This window comes from Colletes latitarsis, chromosome 7 (genome assembly GCF_051014445.1).
Source record: "Colletes latitarsis isolate SP2378_abdomen chromosome 7, iyColLati1, whole genome shotgun sequence".
Taxonomy (NCBI): Eukaryota; Metazoa; Arthropoda; class Insecta; order Hymenoptera; family Colletidae; genus Colletes; species Colletes latitarsis.
In genome coordinates, this window is record NC_135140.1 from 5,368,947 (window position 1) to 5,382,187 (window position 13,241).

The following is a 13,241-nucleotide window of genomic DNA, read 5'->3' on the forward strand; positions in this document are numbered from 1 at the left end:
ATTATTAGACTTACATTAAAAAATAATTTAAAGTTGACAATAATCAGTGCTATGCCGATAACAATAATTGTCAATCGTTTTCTATATGTGTGTCATCGTCTGTGATTTTCGATCGTTATAAATAAGAAATAAGTCAAACTATGCAAAATTTGATTTTTCCTCAACAGCTGTTATCTACTTTTATCAAATGATTGAATTTGATAAAGATTTTTTTTCACAGTCGAGTGAGAGAAATTTTTTGCTGACAACTCCTAGTAAGATTTTGGGAGGTGGTGTTGTGTTCTGTCATTAGTAGCTTTCTTCCACAATATTTACTTGTAAGTTAAAAAACAAAATAATACGTGCCAATTGTCATTTTTCATGGTCGCGTTCGTAAGATTTTTAGAGATCTTGATTTATTTCGATTCTATAAATCATTCAATAATTAAACCATATGTTTGTTACTTTATTGAGGTTATTGAGACGTTGCGTGATTGATGACAATTAACGTATGCGATCATTGAAAGACAGATATTCTCAAGGATTTTATAGTTCTTGTTACAAATCTAGTAGAAACTTGTCTTTTTCATTGCATAATATTTTCACTTTTATACGTTAATTATATTTTATAATCATGCTAGAGAAAGTCAACAAAAATAATTTGTTTCAATCAGTTACCATATGGAAAAGTAGAAATTTCTTTTTAGAAAATTTAATTACTGATAATCAGTAAAATCAATGTTAAGTAGTCTAATATAATGTGTATTTTAATTATCAGATGTAAAATGTCATCAAATGATGAAAACTTTGGCAATTCGAACTTCATTGTATCTCAAAGCCCAATGTCTGTAGAAGATAAACATTATTATGTAGTCAATGAAAGAGATGATTTCAATGTGAAGTCCAAATCAGATATCCAAAATATGACTGAAAAATTAATTGCCAATGAGATAGGAATGGATATAGATCCTTTGCTCAAATCAGGAAATCAATTTTCTACAGTGGCATCTTTTGCGGATACAGAGGAAAAAGAAACTAAAGATGGTAATACAAAAATAAATAAATAAATCTTAAGTTATGAAATTATTGTTAATTGAACTTAAAATCATAGTTAAAATGCATACCTGTCATTTTGTTTTTCTTGATACCTTATTTTTATATTCAATCGTTAGAAATATTAAAAAGCTTTCAATAATTGTGCTGCCATTTTGAAAGGTGCTTTGAAATGATTAATGTTGTAAGGTTTCAAAACAGCAACGTCTCATTGTTTCTCTCTCTAATGTAATAATGAAATCAATAGAAGGCCTTTGTTTGAATTCTAGAATGAATTTAATACAGTAATAGTGTTTTACATTGGTGCTTTCAGAATGCCAGTGCAATACAAAAATAGAAGAAAATTATCAAAATATAGAGGTATCCTTATCAGTTACAACATTGTTACAATGATTATTCTGAACAGTGTGTTTTTGCAATTATATATTTATTAGATATTTATAAATTTATGAATTATTAAATTGTTTGCCTGAACAAAGATTCTTCTTGCTCTAGAAAATGTTGGATCTCAATTAGGGGCCAGTGCTTTCGATAAAAGTGACAATAAGAATTCTGATACTAATGTGTCAAATCAAAATGAATATGATGCTAGTATAGACGAAAGGTTACCAGAAACAGTGACATTACTTACTACACCGGAGGGAGCAAAATTGTATTTAGTAGGAACAGCACATTTTAGTATTGAAAGCCAAAATGATGTCTCAATGGTAAATACACAGCATTTTATAATTTTATGAATCTAGGACGAAATACAAGGGTTATTTTTGAAGGTTTAAGATTTTTTACATTTAGTATATTATTAATTCATTTTAGTATTTCAAATTCAATAAACTATTTATTACTAATTCCTAATTATTACAAATTTATAATGCAAAAGATTTAGAATGACCTTTGTATTTCTAAATCAGTTTATTCACTAATCTTGAAATATAAGAACAGTTAAAAATGTATTCTTTTACAATTAAAAGATAATTCAAGCTGTACAGCCTCATATAGTTGTGGTTGAATTATGCAAAGACAGAATTGGTATATTACAACTTAATGAGGAAGTCTTGTATCGCTATACCAAGAATCTAACTTATCGTGAGTGTTTGTTATTTCTTATTTAAATATTGACAGTTGCTTTTGTTGTTTGTTAGAACATTCATAAATATTCATTTTATAGAATGTATTGTTGAAACACTAAAGGAATATGGACTTTATAGTGGATTGTTACATATCTTGTTATTGAGAATGGTAGCCCAAATTACTAAGGAACTTGGAGTGGCACCTGGTGGTGAATTCCGTAGAGCATTTGAAGAGGTAAATTAGAATAGATAGGTTAGAATTCAGGCATCATTATGAAATAATTATAAATTACATCATATTCTTCTAGGCAAGGAAAGTACCAAATTGCATTGTGCATTTGGGTGACAGGCCCATTGAAATAACATTTCAACGTGTATTAAAATTATTATCTTGGTGGCAAACTATAAAGCTTGGATGGCAATTGATAAATTTAAAAGGGGATATTAATAAAGAGTATGTTGAGATTTGGAAGCAACGAAGTCTATTAAATGATGTGATTGCACAATTAAAACAACAGTATCCATCAATAGAGCAAGTATTTATAACAGAAAGAGATCTGTATCTTACATACACACTTCAAGTAGCATGTATGCCTCGATGTACTCCAAATGGGGTAATATCACCTAGAGTTGTAGGAATTGTTGGAATAGGTCACACTCCAGGAATTATGAAAAATTGGGGAAAATTGCAGCCATTTGACATAGTGCCTATTATAAGGTACTTTTTTAAATATAGTTACCTAGGCAAATACTGTAGATATAAAATTATACGTTCTTTTCTTTTACAGTGTGCCTCCCCCATCATTATCAAGCAAAATATTGAAATTTATTCTTAAGACCTCTCTATTGAGCGCAGTAGTTTACGTGGGATATAAAATTTTACCATTACCTTCTGGTATTACGTTACAATCTATCAGATCGTCGGCCGAAGGACTATTAAAGGTCAGTGGCGAAAAGTAGACTATTTGGAATTTTATTTCTAGGACTTCTGATATAACAAATTTTTATCGAAAACCAAATTTCTCCTTTATTTTGTGCTGCCCATTCCTAAAGACTCTATCAAATTTCTTTGGGTTTTTTGTTGATGTAAAATTATGGTAAGCATGGAAGCAACTGCTTGTGCAGATAAATACGAGCATACAGTACCAAATGTTATGTATGTAGTAAATAATATACCAGGTCCAGGTGTGGACATAGAAGATTTTGAATCAGAGTACTCGCTAGGTTGTTCTTGTGTAGTTAAGTGCTCTGACTGTTCATGTACACGCGGTTCCCCTAATTATATTAATGGTCGGATATTAGATGAAAAATTAACAGGGCCAATAATTGAATGCAACTCTCATTGTACGTGTAGAGAAAATTGTGGTAATAGAGTGATTCAGAATGGACCTTTGGATTGTTTAATTGTGTCAGGAGTTGGTGAAAAAGGACTTGGTCTGTTCACAACTAAATTGATCAAAAAAGGTCAATTTATTTGCGAATATGCCGGTGAGGCAATAGGTATCGAAGAAGCACATCACAGAGTTGAAGAAAATAAAACTGGTATGAATTACGTTATTGTGGTTTCCGAACATATTGGAGATCGAATTATCGTCACGTGTATAGATCCAAAATATTTTGGTAATATTGGACGATATTCTAATCACAGCTGTGAACCGAACGTTAATCTTGTACCTATCAGGGTTGAGGGAGTAGTGCCTCGATTATGTTTGTTTGCATCTAGAGACATAGAAATTAACGAGGAAATAACTTTTAACTATGCTGGTGGAGTTGCAAATTCCGTCCATGATTTCAGTGGCACGCTCTGTCTTTGTGGTTCCAATAATTGTTTTGGCTATTTGCCGCATAATTCTATTTAGAAACATTAAGTAAACACGGAGTGTCTCATTGAGATAAGTATGTCTTACCTTGACATCACAATACTCTGATAAATTTTGGAAGAATAAATCATGATGTCACATCGAAATAATTCACTAAAAATTGCAGAATTTCGAATGATTACTTTAATTAATTGCAAGATCTTGGAAAAGTAGAAATTCGTGATAGTGTTTTTGTTGTAATACAATTGGCGCTATGCCTAGTTGCTGCTTTGTCAGAAGTTCTTATATACAGGGTGTCCCGTAACCACTTCAGGACTAGAATCTACACATGAAAATAATAAAAAAAGTTCATATAAACATACGTTCTATTCGATTTTGTTTTCGCACTATGATGAATTGTATGTTGGTATACAAAGTGCCTATTAATAACGTCAGAATACTACGCGAAAGAATTGTACAAGGCTTCCATAAAATTCGAACAATTCCTGAACAAATGGAAAGGATAAGACAGGTAATGATAAAACGTCTCGTGTGTTAAAAAAAAAACTCGCCATAATTCGAAAATAAGGTCGAATAGGACGTATGTTTATATGAACTTTTTTTTATTGTTTTCATGTGTAGAATCTAGTCCTGAAGTGGGTTCCACATGCAACGGGACACCCTGTAGAGACATTTAATTAATTGTAGTTCAAGATACTACCTTAGTCAAGAATACATATTTATGTGTATGCATTCTTGATTTCATAAATTATATATTAATTTATCGCTTTGTATGTTCATTATCGATTGAATAAGCAGTATGAAGGTATAAAATATCAATTGCACCCTCGTTTATTTTCATACAAGTTAGCACGTTAAAATATATTTGTATTTAGTGCAAAAGAATAGTTGACTATTGAATAAAAGCTTTGACATTTATTATAGAATATAGACAATTAATGTGCCAATTGTACAGAGAAATTTTAATTTTTTTCTAATTTATATGGAATTGTAAATATTAAACAAAAATTATACTACTTCAACCAATCATGGCAATTACATTTTTTATTACAGTCCAATTGTGTTCATTTAAACTGATATCGAGAACTATAAAGGATATTTATACAGATGTAGCCATTATTCATTTTGCAGTAATTTTTAAAGAACATTGCAGAAGTAAACATGGGAATTGTCCATAGTATTAAGGATCGGGTAATTTACGATAATGCAAATTCATCCGTTGCGACGATTGTAAATATTATTGATAATATCAAAATAAACCGTTTCTCTCCAAATAGTAGGATATGATTTTAACATAGGAAGCGAGATTTCTATTAAAAATTTTTCTGATATCAGTTTTTATCGATCGAAATAATTTATATGTAAAATAGTTTCTATGGTTTCAAATATTATCTATGTTTTATTATGGAAATATTTTACGTGCTATTGTAAATTTGAGCGAAATTACCATAATTTCAGGTTTCTTTGAGTTGTAGCTACAAAATCTACAGATCGAATTTTATGTAGGGGTACTGTGTATAAATGAATGTTCTCTAGGAAATTAAATTTAAAATAAGGGCAGGGTAAAGTTAATATTAGAGATACAAATATTAAATACTCTAATTGATATAATTTCCTAATGATGTAATGTCATTGTTACATATATATATACCGATTTAAAATTCAGTGTTATATATGTATCAAATATTTGTGTAATAATCTATGTATATTACTTATGTATTATATAATGATGCAATATATACATATTTATACAATATATGTTGAATAATGGTTTAATGGGTATCGTTTAATACAGTGTTTTATAATGCATTTAATATTATTTACAGTGTCCAAATTTTAAAGGAACTTACAAATTTTATATATCAATCTTTTAATCAAATTAAGTCTTCATGTATTTCTAGCGAGTTTGATTGTTATATTAAAAATGAATTGTTACAATTTTTGTTTGCACTCTTAGATGAATATAATTTCACTCAATATAAAGTCTTTAAATTCCCAAATTTCGTCATAGATGTTAGTTTAATTTTTACTATTCATTTCTCCAGTCTTGAACGACTTTTACAGTGATCTTATTAAACATGTATTCATATACGTATGTTTTAGCACATTCGCGAGAAACTTTTTATTTAATTCTGATTAATTGTTTTATCAATGTTTAAACCAACGGTTTTTAAAAATACAATATTTTTAACTACTTCATCACGAACATTATAATTGCAATATATTATAAATAACATACGTGTCGGTTTGGTAAATTGCATCATTTTTTGAGATCAAATTGAAGTGCAATTGTATTAGAAGCAACGTAAAAAGAGGTGAATCTATTATCACTTTAATACTGTTCTTAGAAAAGTTGATATTGTAATTTGTTATATGCAGTACCATTATTTTATTAACGTATTTTAGAAAGATTCTTGAAATTGTTTAAAAGATAATATTGCTGTTGGCAGTCAATTTTGCATCTTGCAAGGCTGAATATATTTTTTGTTGTATAAGTACTCAAAAATATCGTAAGCAATTGAATGCATATATTTTGTTTAAATATGAATAAATCTCTTTGGTTTTACTACAATTACAATTTTTCCTCTGTCTTTTAAAAACTGTACATTCTTTGACAGAAATTGTCCCATCCAATGTCATTAAATTCATAAGATGAGCGTCTAATGAGGAAGCTAATATTTTTTAATTCTATTTAATTTCTAATTTCCCTTTTCATTGCGTTTTGTTGCACTCAGATTCCTTTGATTCATTACAATATTTCCAGCGCAACCATGCTACCCTCATACGATCCCAAATATTTTCTAAAGAGTCCATAGCAGGTCTTACATCAAGTAAGGCAAATGTGTACTTTTCATCTACCTGACCACCATCATAATAATCTATAACGTATCTTACGTTTTTCCCGCATCTGTCTACAATCCAATCGTGACGATCAAATGGTAACTCATACCTAAAAGTATATTTATTTATGTAATATTTAATGAATAATTATCTCTACATCTTATACAAAAAAATAATTTACCCCATCCAATGTCGAATGCGTGCGCGTGGTGAATAATGGGAAGCTTTACCTCCAAAGCTGCGAAGCTTTGGAGAATCGCATTCTCTGGCATGAAGTGCTTCCCACTTAAGAACTTCTCGCCATGCTTGCTCATTGTTGGCATTATGAATTTTTATTATATCGTCCATGTCCTTTGGTGAAATATCATCATTTTTCCAACGCCAGCCTTTCCTTAACATTGCATTCCAAAACATTTGTTGAGAGGGATATACCCAAAATTCCTTGTTTTCTGTTGCTTTTGGTATTGACGAGACTTGTCTGGTCGTGGGCAATGGGAAAGGCTGATCTGGTGCTGGTTGTTGATTGGCAGCAGGCATCTGTTATAATGGAATTCTTATTTAATAGAAATTTTCATTGTAAACAATAATTAGTTGTGATGTAAAAAATTTTAATATTATTGATTATACAAACCATGTTGAGGGGATTAATTTCATCTTCACGCATGTGATCTACTGGACATTCGCTAATATATTTAGGAGATTCTGTTTTAGCTGGTTTGTGCATAGGACACTCAGGTGGAGGTTCTCCTTCAAATTTATTTGTACCATGGTAGTATGTAGATTTTGAAATCTCTTGCTGAGGTACTGTTATAATTACATCAGCTGCTGACACTGCAGAAGTTAGTACATTGCCCATTGCGTTTGTCCTTGTAATTTCTATAATATACGTTCACTATTATATTCTTCTTTTCATTTAAAAGACTGAAATAATTAACCTTAAAGTGATAACCTATAAATAGATTATGCAATAACCTACATGTTTTGATATAAAATTTAATACTTCTATTCTAATGTCGCTATAGTAAACGTACGATTACAAGAAACAGCAATATAATTTTTTGTTAATAGTACTTACACGCAACTAATCTATAAATTATTTCGTTGTTTGGAAGATTATTTGTTTGTCAATATATTTTAAATATCGTTACAATGTGTATCAATGCATTTCAATAATCACAAATGATGAAAATACGTCACAAATTAAATGTAATGCATTTTGAAGAATTGGAACACCTCAATTCCGAATTCTTCTCAGCATGAGGCTATATAGATAGATTAGTAATATACATAAAGGTTCATTCAGGTCCATTGATTCGTTCCATTTGAGGAGAATTGAGGGGTATTCCCCTTCTCCTCCATAATATTGCAGCGGTTGCTACATGCATGCACGCTTTTATGTATGTTAAGAATGCGCCATATAATTTAGTGCGCATAACGATCGCGCAAGTCTTTTTGCCGCGTGAAAGTTTGGTAAGAAGAAGCGACGCGAAGTTAGTTAGCCCTCGTTCGTGCTTTGGAAGACTGTGGTTGTATCCTGTGGAATATTTTATTATTGTTATAGGCAAATGCATAGTTTTGTTGAATTTAACTGTAGTAGTTCACATTAGTTCTCCTACAACTGTTTTGTGGGGAAATACCTAAAGTATAGTATTAATTCCTACAATATATTTTTATTATCAGGCGGTTCAAACGCTAGGTGGCGGTATTTAAAATTTATAATGGTATGTACAAACGACTTGACTGTTAACGCATTTATGTACTAATGTATGAGATCTAGCACAACAAATTTTAATTATTGTATTACATTAGTTGTAAATGAAAAAACTTTTGTTTCAATGTTATGAAAAATGTAGAAATATGGTTAAGTTAATAATTATTCACAGCATTGTAAATATATGGGTACCTGTGTATTAAAAAATACACGGATTAAGATCTGGATAGATTTACTACACGTTAAATAGGAATCTCTGATAGGAACGTTGAAACACAACGGGGGGAAAAATTAAAAGGCGCGATGTTGTTTAGTGCTTTTTGTTTCAATTAAAATACTTATAGTATATACACTTAGTCCGCATGTTTTTGAATACGAATAGAGACATTATTACAAATTTGAACATCTTTCGTTGTAGTATGTACAAAACGTATAAAATTTCGACAACATTATGCTACCAATATACGGCGGAATATCGTTTTGCTTATTTGTAAACTGTTAACGCGAATGAATGCTTCACGTACATAATACTTTAGCCTACAATACTGTATAAAAAAGAAAGATATGAAAAAAAGAGGTCTATTGAAATAGGCATAATCGTCAGATCTCAATGGATCGTTATGTACCTAATGTAATCTACTCGTTACGACAAAATCGGCTTTCAATATCTCTTCCTTTATACTGTCGTCGAAAGCCGATTTTGACAATACACTGGCCACTATTACTCGTGAAGTTATTCCAGAGTTTCTCGGAACTTTGTGTGGCAAGATTGGTTTTTCTAATGTATGAATGCGTATCATTGATTTCCGAGGGATTCAATTGAAAAACGGAATGGAATCAATTCCTCGCGATCTTCGTGGATTCTTTGTTTCCGGTTACGTGTTCAAGGTCGAGGCTGTCGTATTCGAGGCCCGCAGTGTTATCGTAATAAGCGTAATCGTAATCAGATTTTTTTCCAGATTTCGGTCGCGGTGTACTGGTAGCTGGTAGTCTCGTCGTAGACGAGAAAGGCCTCGCAGATCCACTGACATAAGTGCTTCCCCGTGGAGTAGTTGGCGATTGCGGCGGCCTCTGGGTATTCGAGTTGAAATTGTTGGGATTATACGTGGTAGCTGTGGAGATCCTCCTGTACAAACGAAAAGGTTTCTGGATTCGTTGGATCTTCAATTTTCTTATCAACAGTTTGGTAAAAATGTCTAAGTTTGATAAAAGATCTTGGAAAAGATTAACTCTCGATCAGCCGACGCTGGGTCATTTTTGATCCGTCTCTATAATGCGTTCGTAAATAACTAGTGTTTTGGCAATTCCCCGCTTTAGGTACTGGGGTGGTCATCGATTGTAAAAGCTGAGGGCTCGTACGACAGTCTGCAAGGAAATTTTCTAAAGTGAAATTAAACAAATGATCCATTTAGGCTATTTTCCCTGCAGATGCGTAATGTGTTGCTAGAGGATCGGCTGGGCGAGGGTTAAACGTTTAACATACTATCCGCTATTGGAATACCTCGGCACTGGAGTGGTAGATCGCGGAGTTTCAGCCAAGTGGTTGATGCTCGCTGGACTGAATCCGATTCCAACGGATGATCTTGCAACGTCGTAATTACTCGTGCTGGTTTCAGTGTAATATTTTCCGTTGGTGCCTTCATAATTATTGTACTGCGTAGCCTTTTTTGGCGCCTTGGTACTATCGTAATATTGGGACGAACTTTTAATTTGTTGGCTAGTCTTGTCGTAATATTGTCCATTATCATTATTTCTTACAGAGGTTTGAACTTGACTATTGTCATTAGCAATGTACTTCTTTGTGGCTGGACTGTAAGTGGTAGGTGCATAGCTGCTGCTTGCATAACTGGGGAAATACTTCGTGGTTGCCTGAGCAATGTCTTGCCTTGTGGATGTACCGCTTCTAAATTGGCCATTATTATTATTATTGTTGTTGTTGTTATTGTTGTTATTATTATAGGTATTATCGTAAACAGTGGGCGGTGGAGTCGTAGATTGATACGGAACATTATTATTTCCACGTTGAATGTTGTTGTAATTTCTTTGATAGTTCGTGTAATCGTTTGATTGGTAATTAGTGCTGGGTTGCAAGGTCGTGGGTTGCACGAACTGCCCACCGTTGTTGTAATTCTGATAATTCTTGTTGTAGGTGGTCGGTTTCACTGTCGTACTCTGACTAAAACTGCCTGTGCTCTGTTGATTATAGTTAGAATTTACGTTGTAAGCGTTGTATACGGTTGTTCTTGCCGTTGTACTAGGGGACTGGAAATTGTAGTTATCTTGATAATTCGTGCTAGGTCTGTACGTCGACGATGGCGCGTTGTATCTTTGCGTGTTTTGATTTCTACTGTAATTCTCTTGTGGCCTAGCACTGGTAGAGGAAACGAATCCATTAGTTCGCTGGTTGTAGTTCCCGCTACTGTAGAAACCAGTGTAAGTGTTCTGATTGTTAACCGACGGAGGCGCGGACGTACTGGACGAGGCGTAATTGTTATTGCCATTGTCGGTGAACTGTTGTTTTCTGCTGATCTTCCTAACTCCCGTTTTCTTCCTGGTGTCCGGAACGATCTCTTCTTTGTACGCCTTTTCGTTCTCGTAATCTTCCTCCTTGCCGTTTCTGTTATTGTAGAAGTTACCGCTGCTACTGCCGCGCAGATCTCTATTGTTGTTCGTGTTATAGTTGGTGGAGGACACTCTGTTCAGAGTATTGGCAGACGAACGGACCGGATCGCTAGTTTCACTGCGCTGCAGGTGATCCTGGGGCTCGGCGTCGCTACGTATGCTGTCGTAGTGCGGCGATTCCAGCCCGGAACCGATTCTGTACAAGTCGAAGTTGTCGCTGGCGTAGTAGAGGGTGGCTGCCTCGCAGTCCACATCGTACCAGTCCGCGCACGTTTGACTCTCTTGGTCGAACGCGGTGTCGTTAGGACACAAGAACCTTTCGGAAACCAGAAATCAGAATACCTACTATTTGTCTAATTGTTTATAGCAAAATAAAGAAACGTGCAACGGTCTATTTCGATCATAACATGGATCATCAAAAGTAGCTCGGAGTTAACAGGTTCTTTTTTTTCGCCGTTGCTTACTTGTAATCCTGAATAGTGCCCGACACGGACACGCAAACGTGGAATACTTGGCAGTCGGTCTCAGGGTCGGCGTAGTAGCTTCCTACGATCTTATTGCGACAAGTGAAGGAAGTTTCCGGCATATATTGTTGGGAGTACCTGGGCGGTGGCCGTTGAAGCCCGAGAACGCAGGTTCCCAATACAGCTACTGTAATAAAAGAGAATCTTTAGTGGAAAACCGATTATATTTTTGTCGACGAAAAGTTTCTTTCGAAAGTTAGCTTCGGTATCAATAATTCGCACGAAGCCATTCGAGAATTTGTAGCGGCTAGTCGTTCGTCATGGTTTATGAAGACACTATTATATTTTTATCGGGCGCAGACGGGCTTTTTCGTATGCATAAAAGAGCGTGCGCGATATCTCCGCTTAAGAGTTTCTACCCACGTGTCTTGCTTGAGAAGGCGTGACAGCGAACGCTAGTCGACGGTGAGCAGAAGAAAATTCTAAAGGAAAGTATTCTTGCGTTCCTCGTTTAATCGATGTACCTCTCACGTTTAATTAAATCAACTATGCCGGTTTCTCTTCCAAAACTCGTACGTGTAAATCGTTGAAATCGATCGAACGAATTCTCCGAATTATTAATAACGTTGTCGACCGATCGGTCATTGTATCGAGTGTTTTGTCCGATGATTCGAAAACTGAAACGTACCCCAGAGGAGGATGAAACGTCGTCCTACGGCTTCCATGGTCTCGGAATAGGTTTCACACTATGTTTGCTCTTTGTCGTAGGAAAGATTACACTGTAACTCCCGCGTTACCTTCGCGAAGGGATTCTTCGTGGCGACTGCGGTGTCGAGGAGAACGTCTCGACCGAGAAGAGGATGCCCAGCGGGAAACGGTTTCTGGGAGGATGGCTCTGGGGCCCGCGAAGGTAGGGGGCTCCCGTGCTCCTTCCAGGAGAAGGTACTTACACGTGTGACGGGGGTAGAGGACGTAACGCTTCGTTACATCACTCTCGAGCTCGATCATCGGCTAAGTCAGCGGCAGATGGTACTTGCTGGAAGATGAGTTCTCTGCTATTTCATGACTCTGATCGTTCCTCTCTCTCTCTGTATGTGTGGTTGCGCGAACGCGTGTGTGGTTACATTTTATCACCGGAGAAACTGTCGAGGAAAGCGGGGGGGCTTTCTGGGCAATTTGCGCCTACAATTATTATGGTCTCGAGTTTTTGCGGTCTTTTACTATAATCGCCTCTTGGTCTGTTTTAAGGTGCTAGTCGGAACCATTGGCGGAAGTGTTTTCGTGTCTAAAAAAATCTGAAAAAATTGCAAAAATTTATCTTCAAATTTATATCAAATTATATTTAAAAATTTATATTCAAATTATGATTATAGAAACGAGCAATACTTCGATTCTTAATTAGTTTAAAGTTTCAATAGAAAAACTTGTATTACTTGTTGAAAAACCCTATAGTACAGTGAAATTGTTTGTCTTATTTTCGACTCGATAAGAGAGGAGTTGCGCTAAGATTGACCTGCACCAGAGTTCTGATCTTTGAGATCCTGGTTGATCTTTAAACCCGAGTTAGAGGTGACATTAAGCCTTAAGGTGTACTTGTTCCCATGACAAATCTGTTTCGCGATAATCTCTAACGAATGACAAATGGTCAGTCTCTTAGCTGGAGACAGTAAAAATATCGCGTTTT

At 34.5% G+C, this 13,241-nt stretch overlaps 4 protein-coding genes across 5 annotated transcripts; 2 read left to right on the forward strand and 2 right to left on the reverse strand.

Moving 5' to 3' along the window:
* Nucleotides 1-81: 81 nt before the first annotated feature.
* On the forward strand, nt 82-3,354 carry LOC143343441 (traB domain-containing protein). The gene is made up of 8 exons (XM_076768345.1): nt 82-317; nt 758-1,023; nt 1,528-1,739; nt 2,001-2,115; nt 2,198-2,334; nt 2,408-2,817; nt 2,888-3,041; nt 3,153-3,354. The coding sequence occupies exons 2-8, from the start codon at nt 765-767 to the stop codon at nt 3,198-3,200; spliced, it is 1,335 nt and encodes a 444-aa protein (XP_076624460.1). The 5' UTR covers nt 82-317; nt 758-764; the 3' UTR covers nt 3,201-3,354.
* Nucleotides 3,058-5,099, forward strand: LOC143343443 (putative histone-lysine N-methyltransferase set-23). The gene has a single exon (XM_076768349.1). The coding sequence runs from the start codon at nt 3,194-3,196 to the stop codon at nt 3,956-3,958; it is 765 nt and encodes a 254-aa protein (XP_076624464.1). The 5' UTR covers nt 3,058-3,193; the 3' UTR covers nt 3,959-5,099.
* A 431-nt stretch (nt 5,100-5,530) lies between these two features.
* Nucleotides 5,531-8,068, reverse strand: Cchl (Cytochrome c heme lyase). 2 transcript variants are annotated; one of them, XM_076768347.1, is made up of 4 exons: nt 7,836-8,068; nt 7,392-7,636; nt 6,942-7,297; nt 5,531-6,869 (listed from the first exon to the last, which is right to left on the reverse strand). In XM_076768347.1, the coding sequence occupies exons 2-4, from the start codon at nt 7,614-7,616 to the stop codon at nt 6,632-6,634; spliced, it is 819 nt and encodes a 272-aa protein (XP_076624462.1). In that variant the 5' UTR covers nt 7,617-7,636; nt 7,836-8,068; the 3' UTR covers nt 5,531-6,631. The 2 variants fall into 2 exon arrangements, with proteins under 2 accessions (XP_076624462.1, XP_076624463.1); XM_076768348.1 differs by having other exon boundaries at nt 7,392-7,681.
* Nucleotides 8,069-9,108: 1,040 nt separating this feature from the next.
* Nucleotides 9,109-12,385, reverse strand: LOC143343357 (uncharacterized). Its single transcript, XM_076768179.1, has 4 exons — nt 12,246-12,385; nt 11,558-11,744; nt 9,973-11,409; nt 9,109-9,597 (listed from the first exon to the last, which is right to left on the reverse strand). The coding sequence occupies exons 1-4, from the start codon at nt 12,280-12,282 to the stop codon at nt 9,309-9,311; spliced, it is 1,950 nt and encodes a 649-aa protein (XP_076624294.1). The 5' UTR covers nt 12,283-12,385; the 3' UTR covers nt 9,109-9,308.
* Between the last annotated feature and the right edge of the window lie 856 nt (nt 12,386-13,241).

What these genes read in the sequence shown, in the direction of transcription:
- LOC143343441 (XM_076768345.1), top strand. Translation starts at nt 765, where the DNA reads ATGTCATCAAATGATGAAAACTTTGGCAATTCGAACTTCATTGTATCT. An exon ending in GCCAAAATGATGTCTCAATG is followed by an intron (nt 1,740 to 2,000) that starts GTAAATACACAG and finishes TACAATTAAAAG; the next exon opens with ATAATTCAAGCTGTACAGCC. An exon ending in TCCGTAGAGCATTTGAAGAG is followed by an intron (nt 2,335 to 2,407) that starts GTAAATTAGAAT and finishes ATATTCTTCTAG; the next exon opens with GCAAGGAAAGTACCAAATTG.
- LOC143343443 (XM_076768349.1), top strand. Translation starts at nt 3,194, where the DNA reads ATGGTAAGCATGGAAGCAACTGCTTGTGCAGATAAATACGAGCATACA.
- Cchl (XM_076768347.1), bottom strand. Translation starts at nt 7,616, where the DNA reads ATGGGCAATGTACTAACTTCTGCAGTGTCAGCAGCTGATGTAATTATA. An exon ending in AAATTAATCCCCTCAACATG is followed by an intron (nt 7,298 to 7,391) that starts GTTTGTATAATC and finishes CCATTATAACAG; the next exon opens with ATGCCTGCTGCCAATCAACA. An exon ending in CGCATTCGACATTGGATGGG is followed by an intron (nt 6,870 to 6,941) that starts GTAAATTATTTT and finishes ATATACTTTTAG; the next exon opens with GTATGAGTTACCATTTGATC.
- LOC143343357 (XM_076768179.1), bottom strand. Translation starts at nt 12,282, where the DNA reads ATGGAAGCCGTAGGACGACGTTTCATCCTCCTCTGGG. An exon ending in GGCACTATTCAGGATTACAA is followed by an intron (nt 11,410 to 11,557) that starts GTAAGCAACGGC and finishes GGTTTCCGAAAG; the next exon opens with GTTCTTGTGTCCTAACGACA. An exon ending in TCTACCACTCCAGTGCCGAG is followed by an intron (nt 9,598 to 9,972) that starts GTATTCCAATAG and finishes TCGTTTGTACAG; the next exon opens with GAGGATCTCCACAGCTACCA.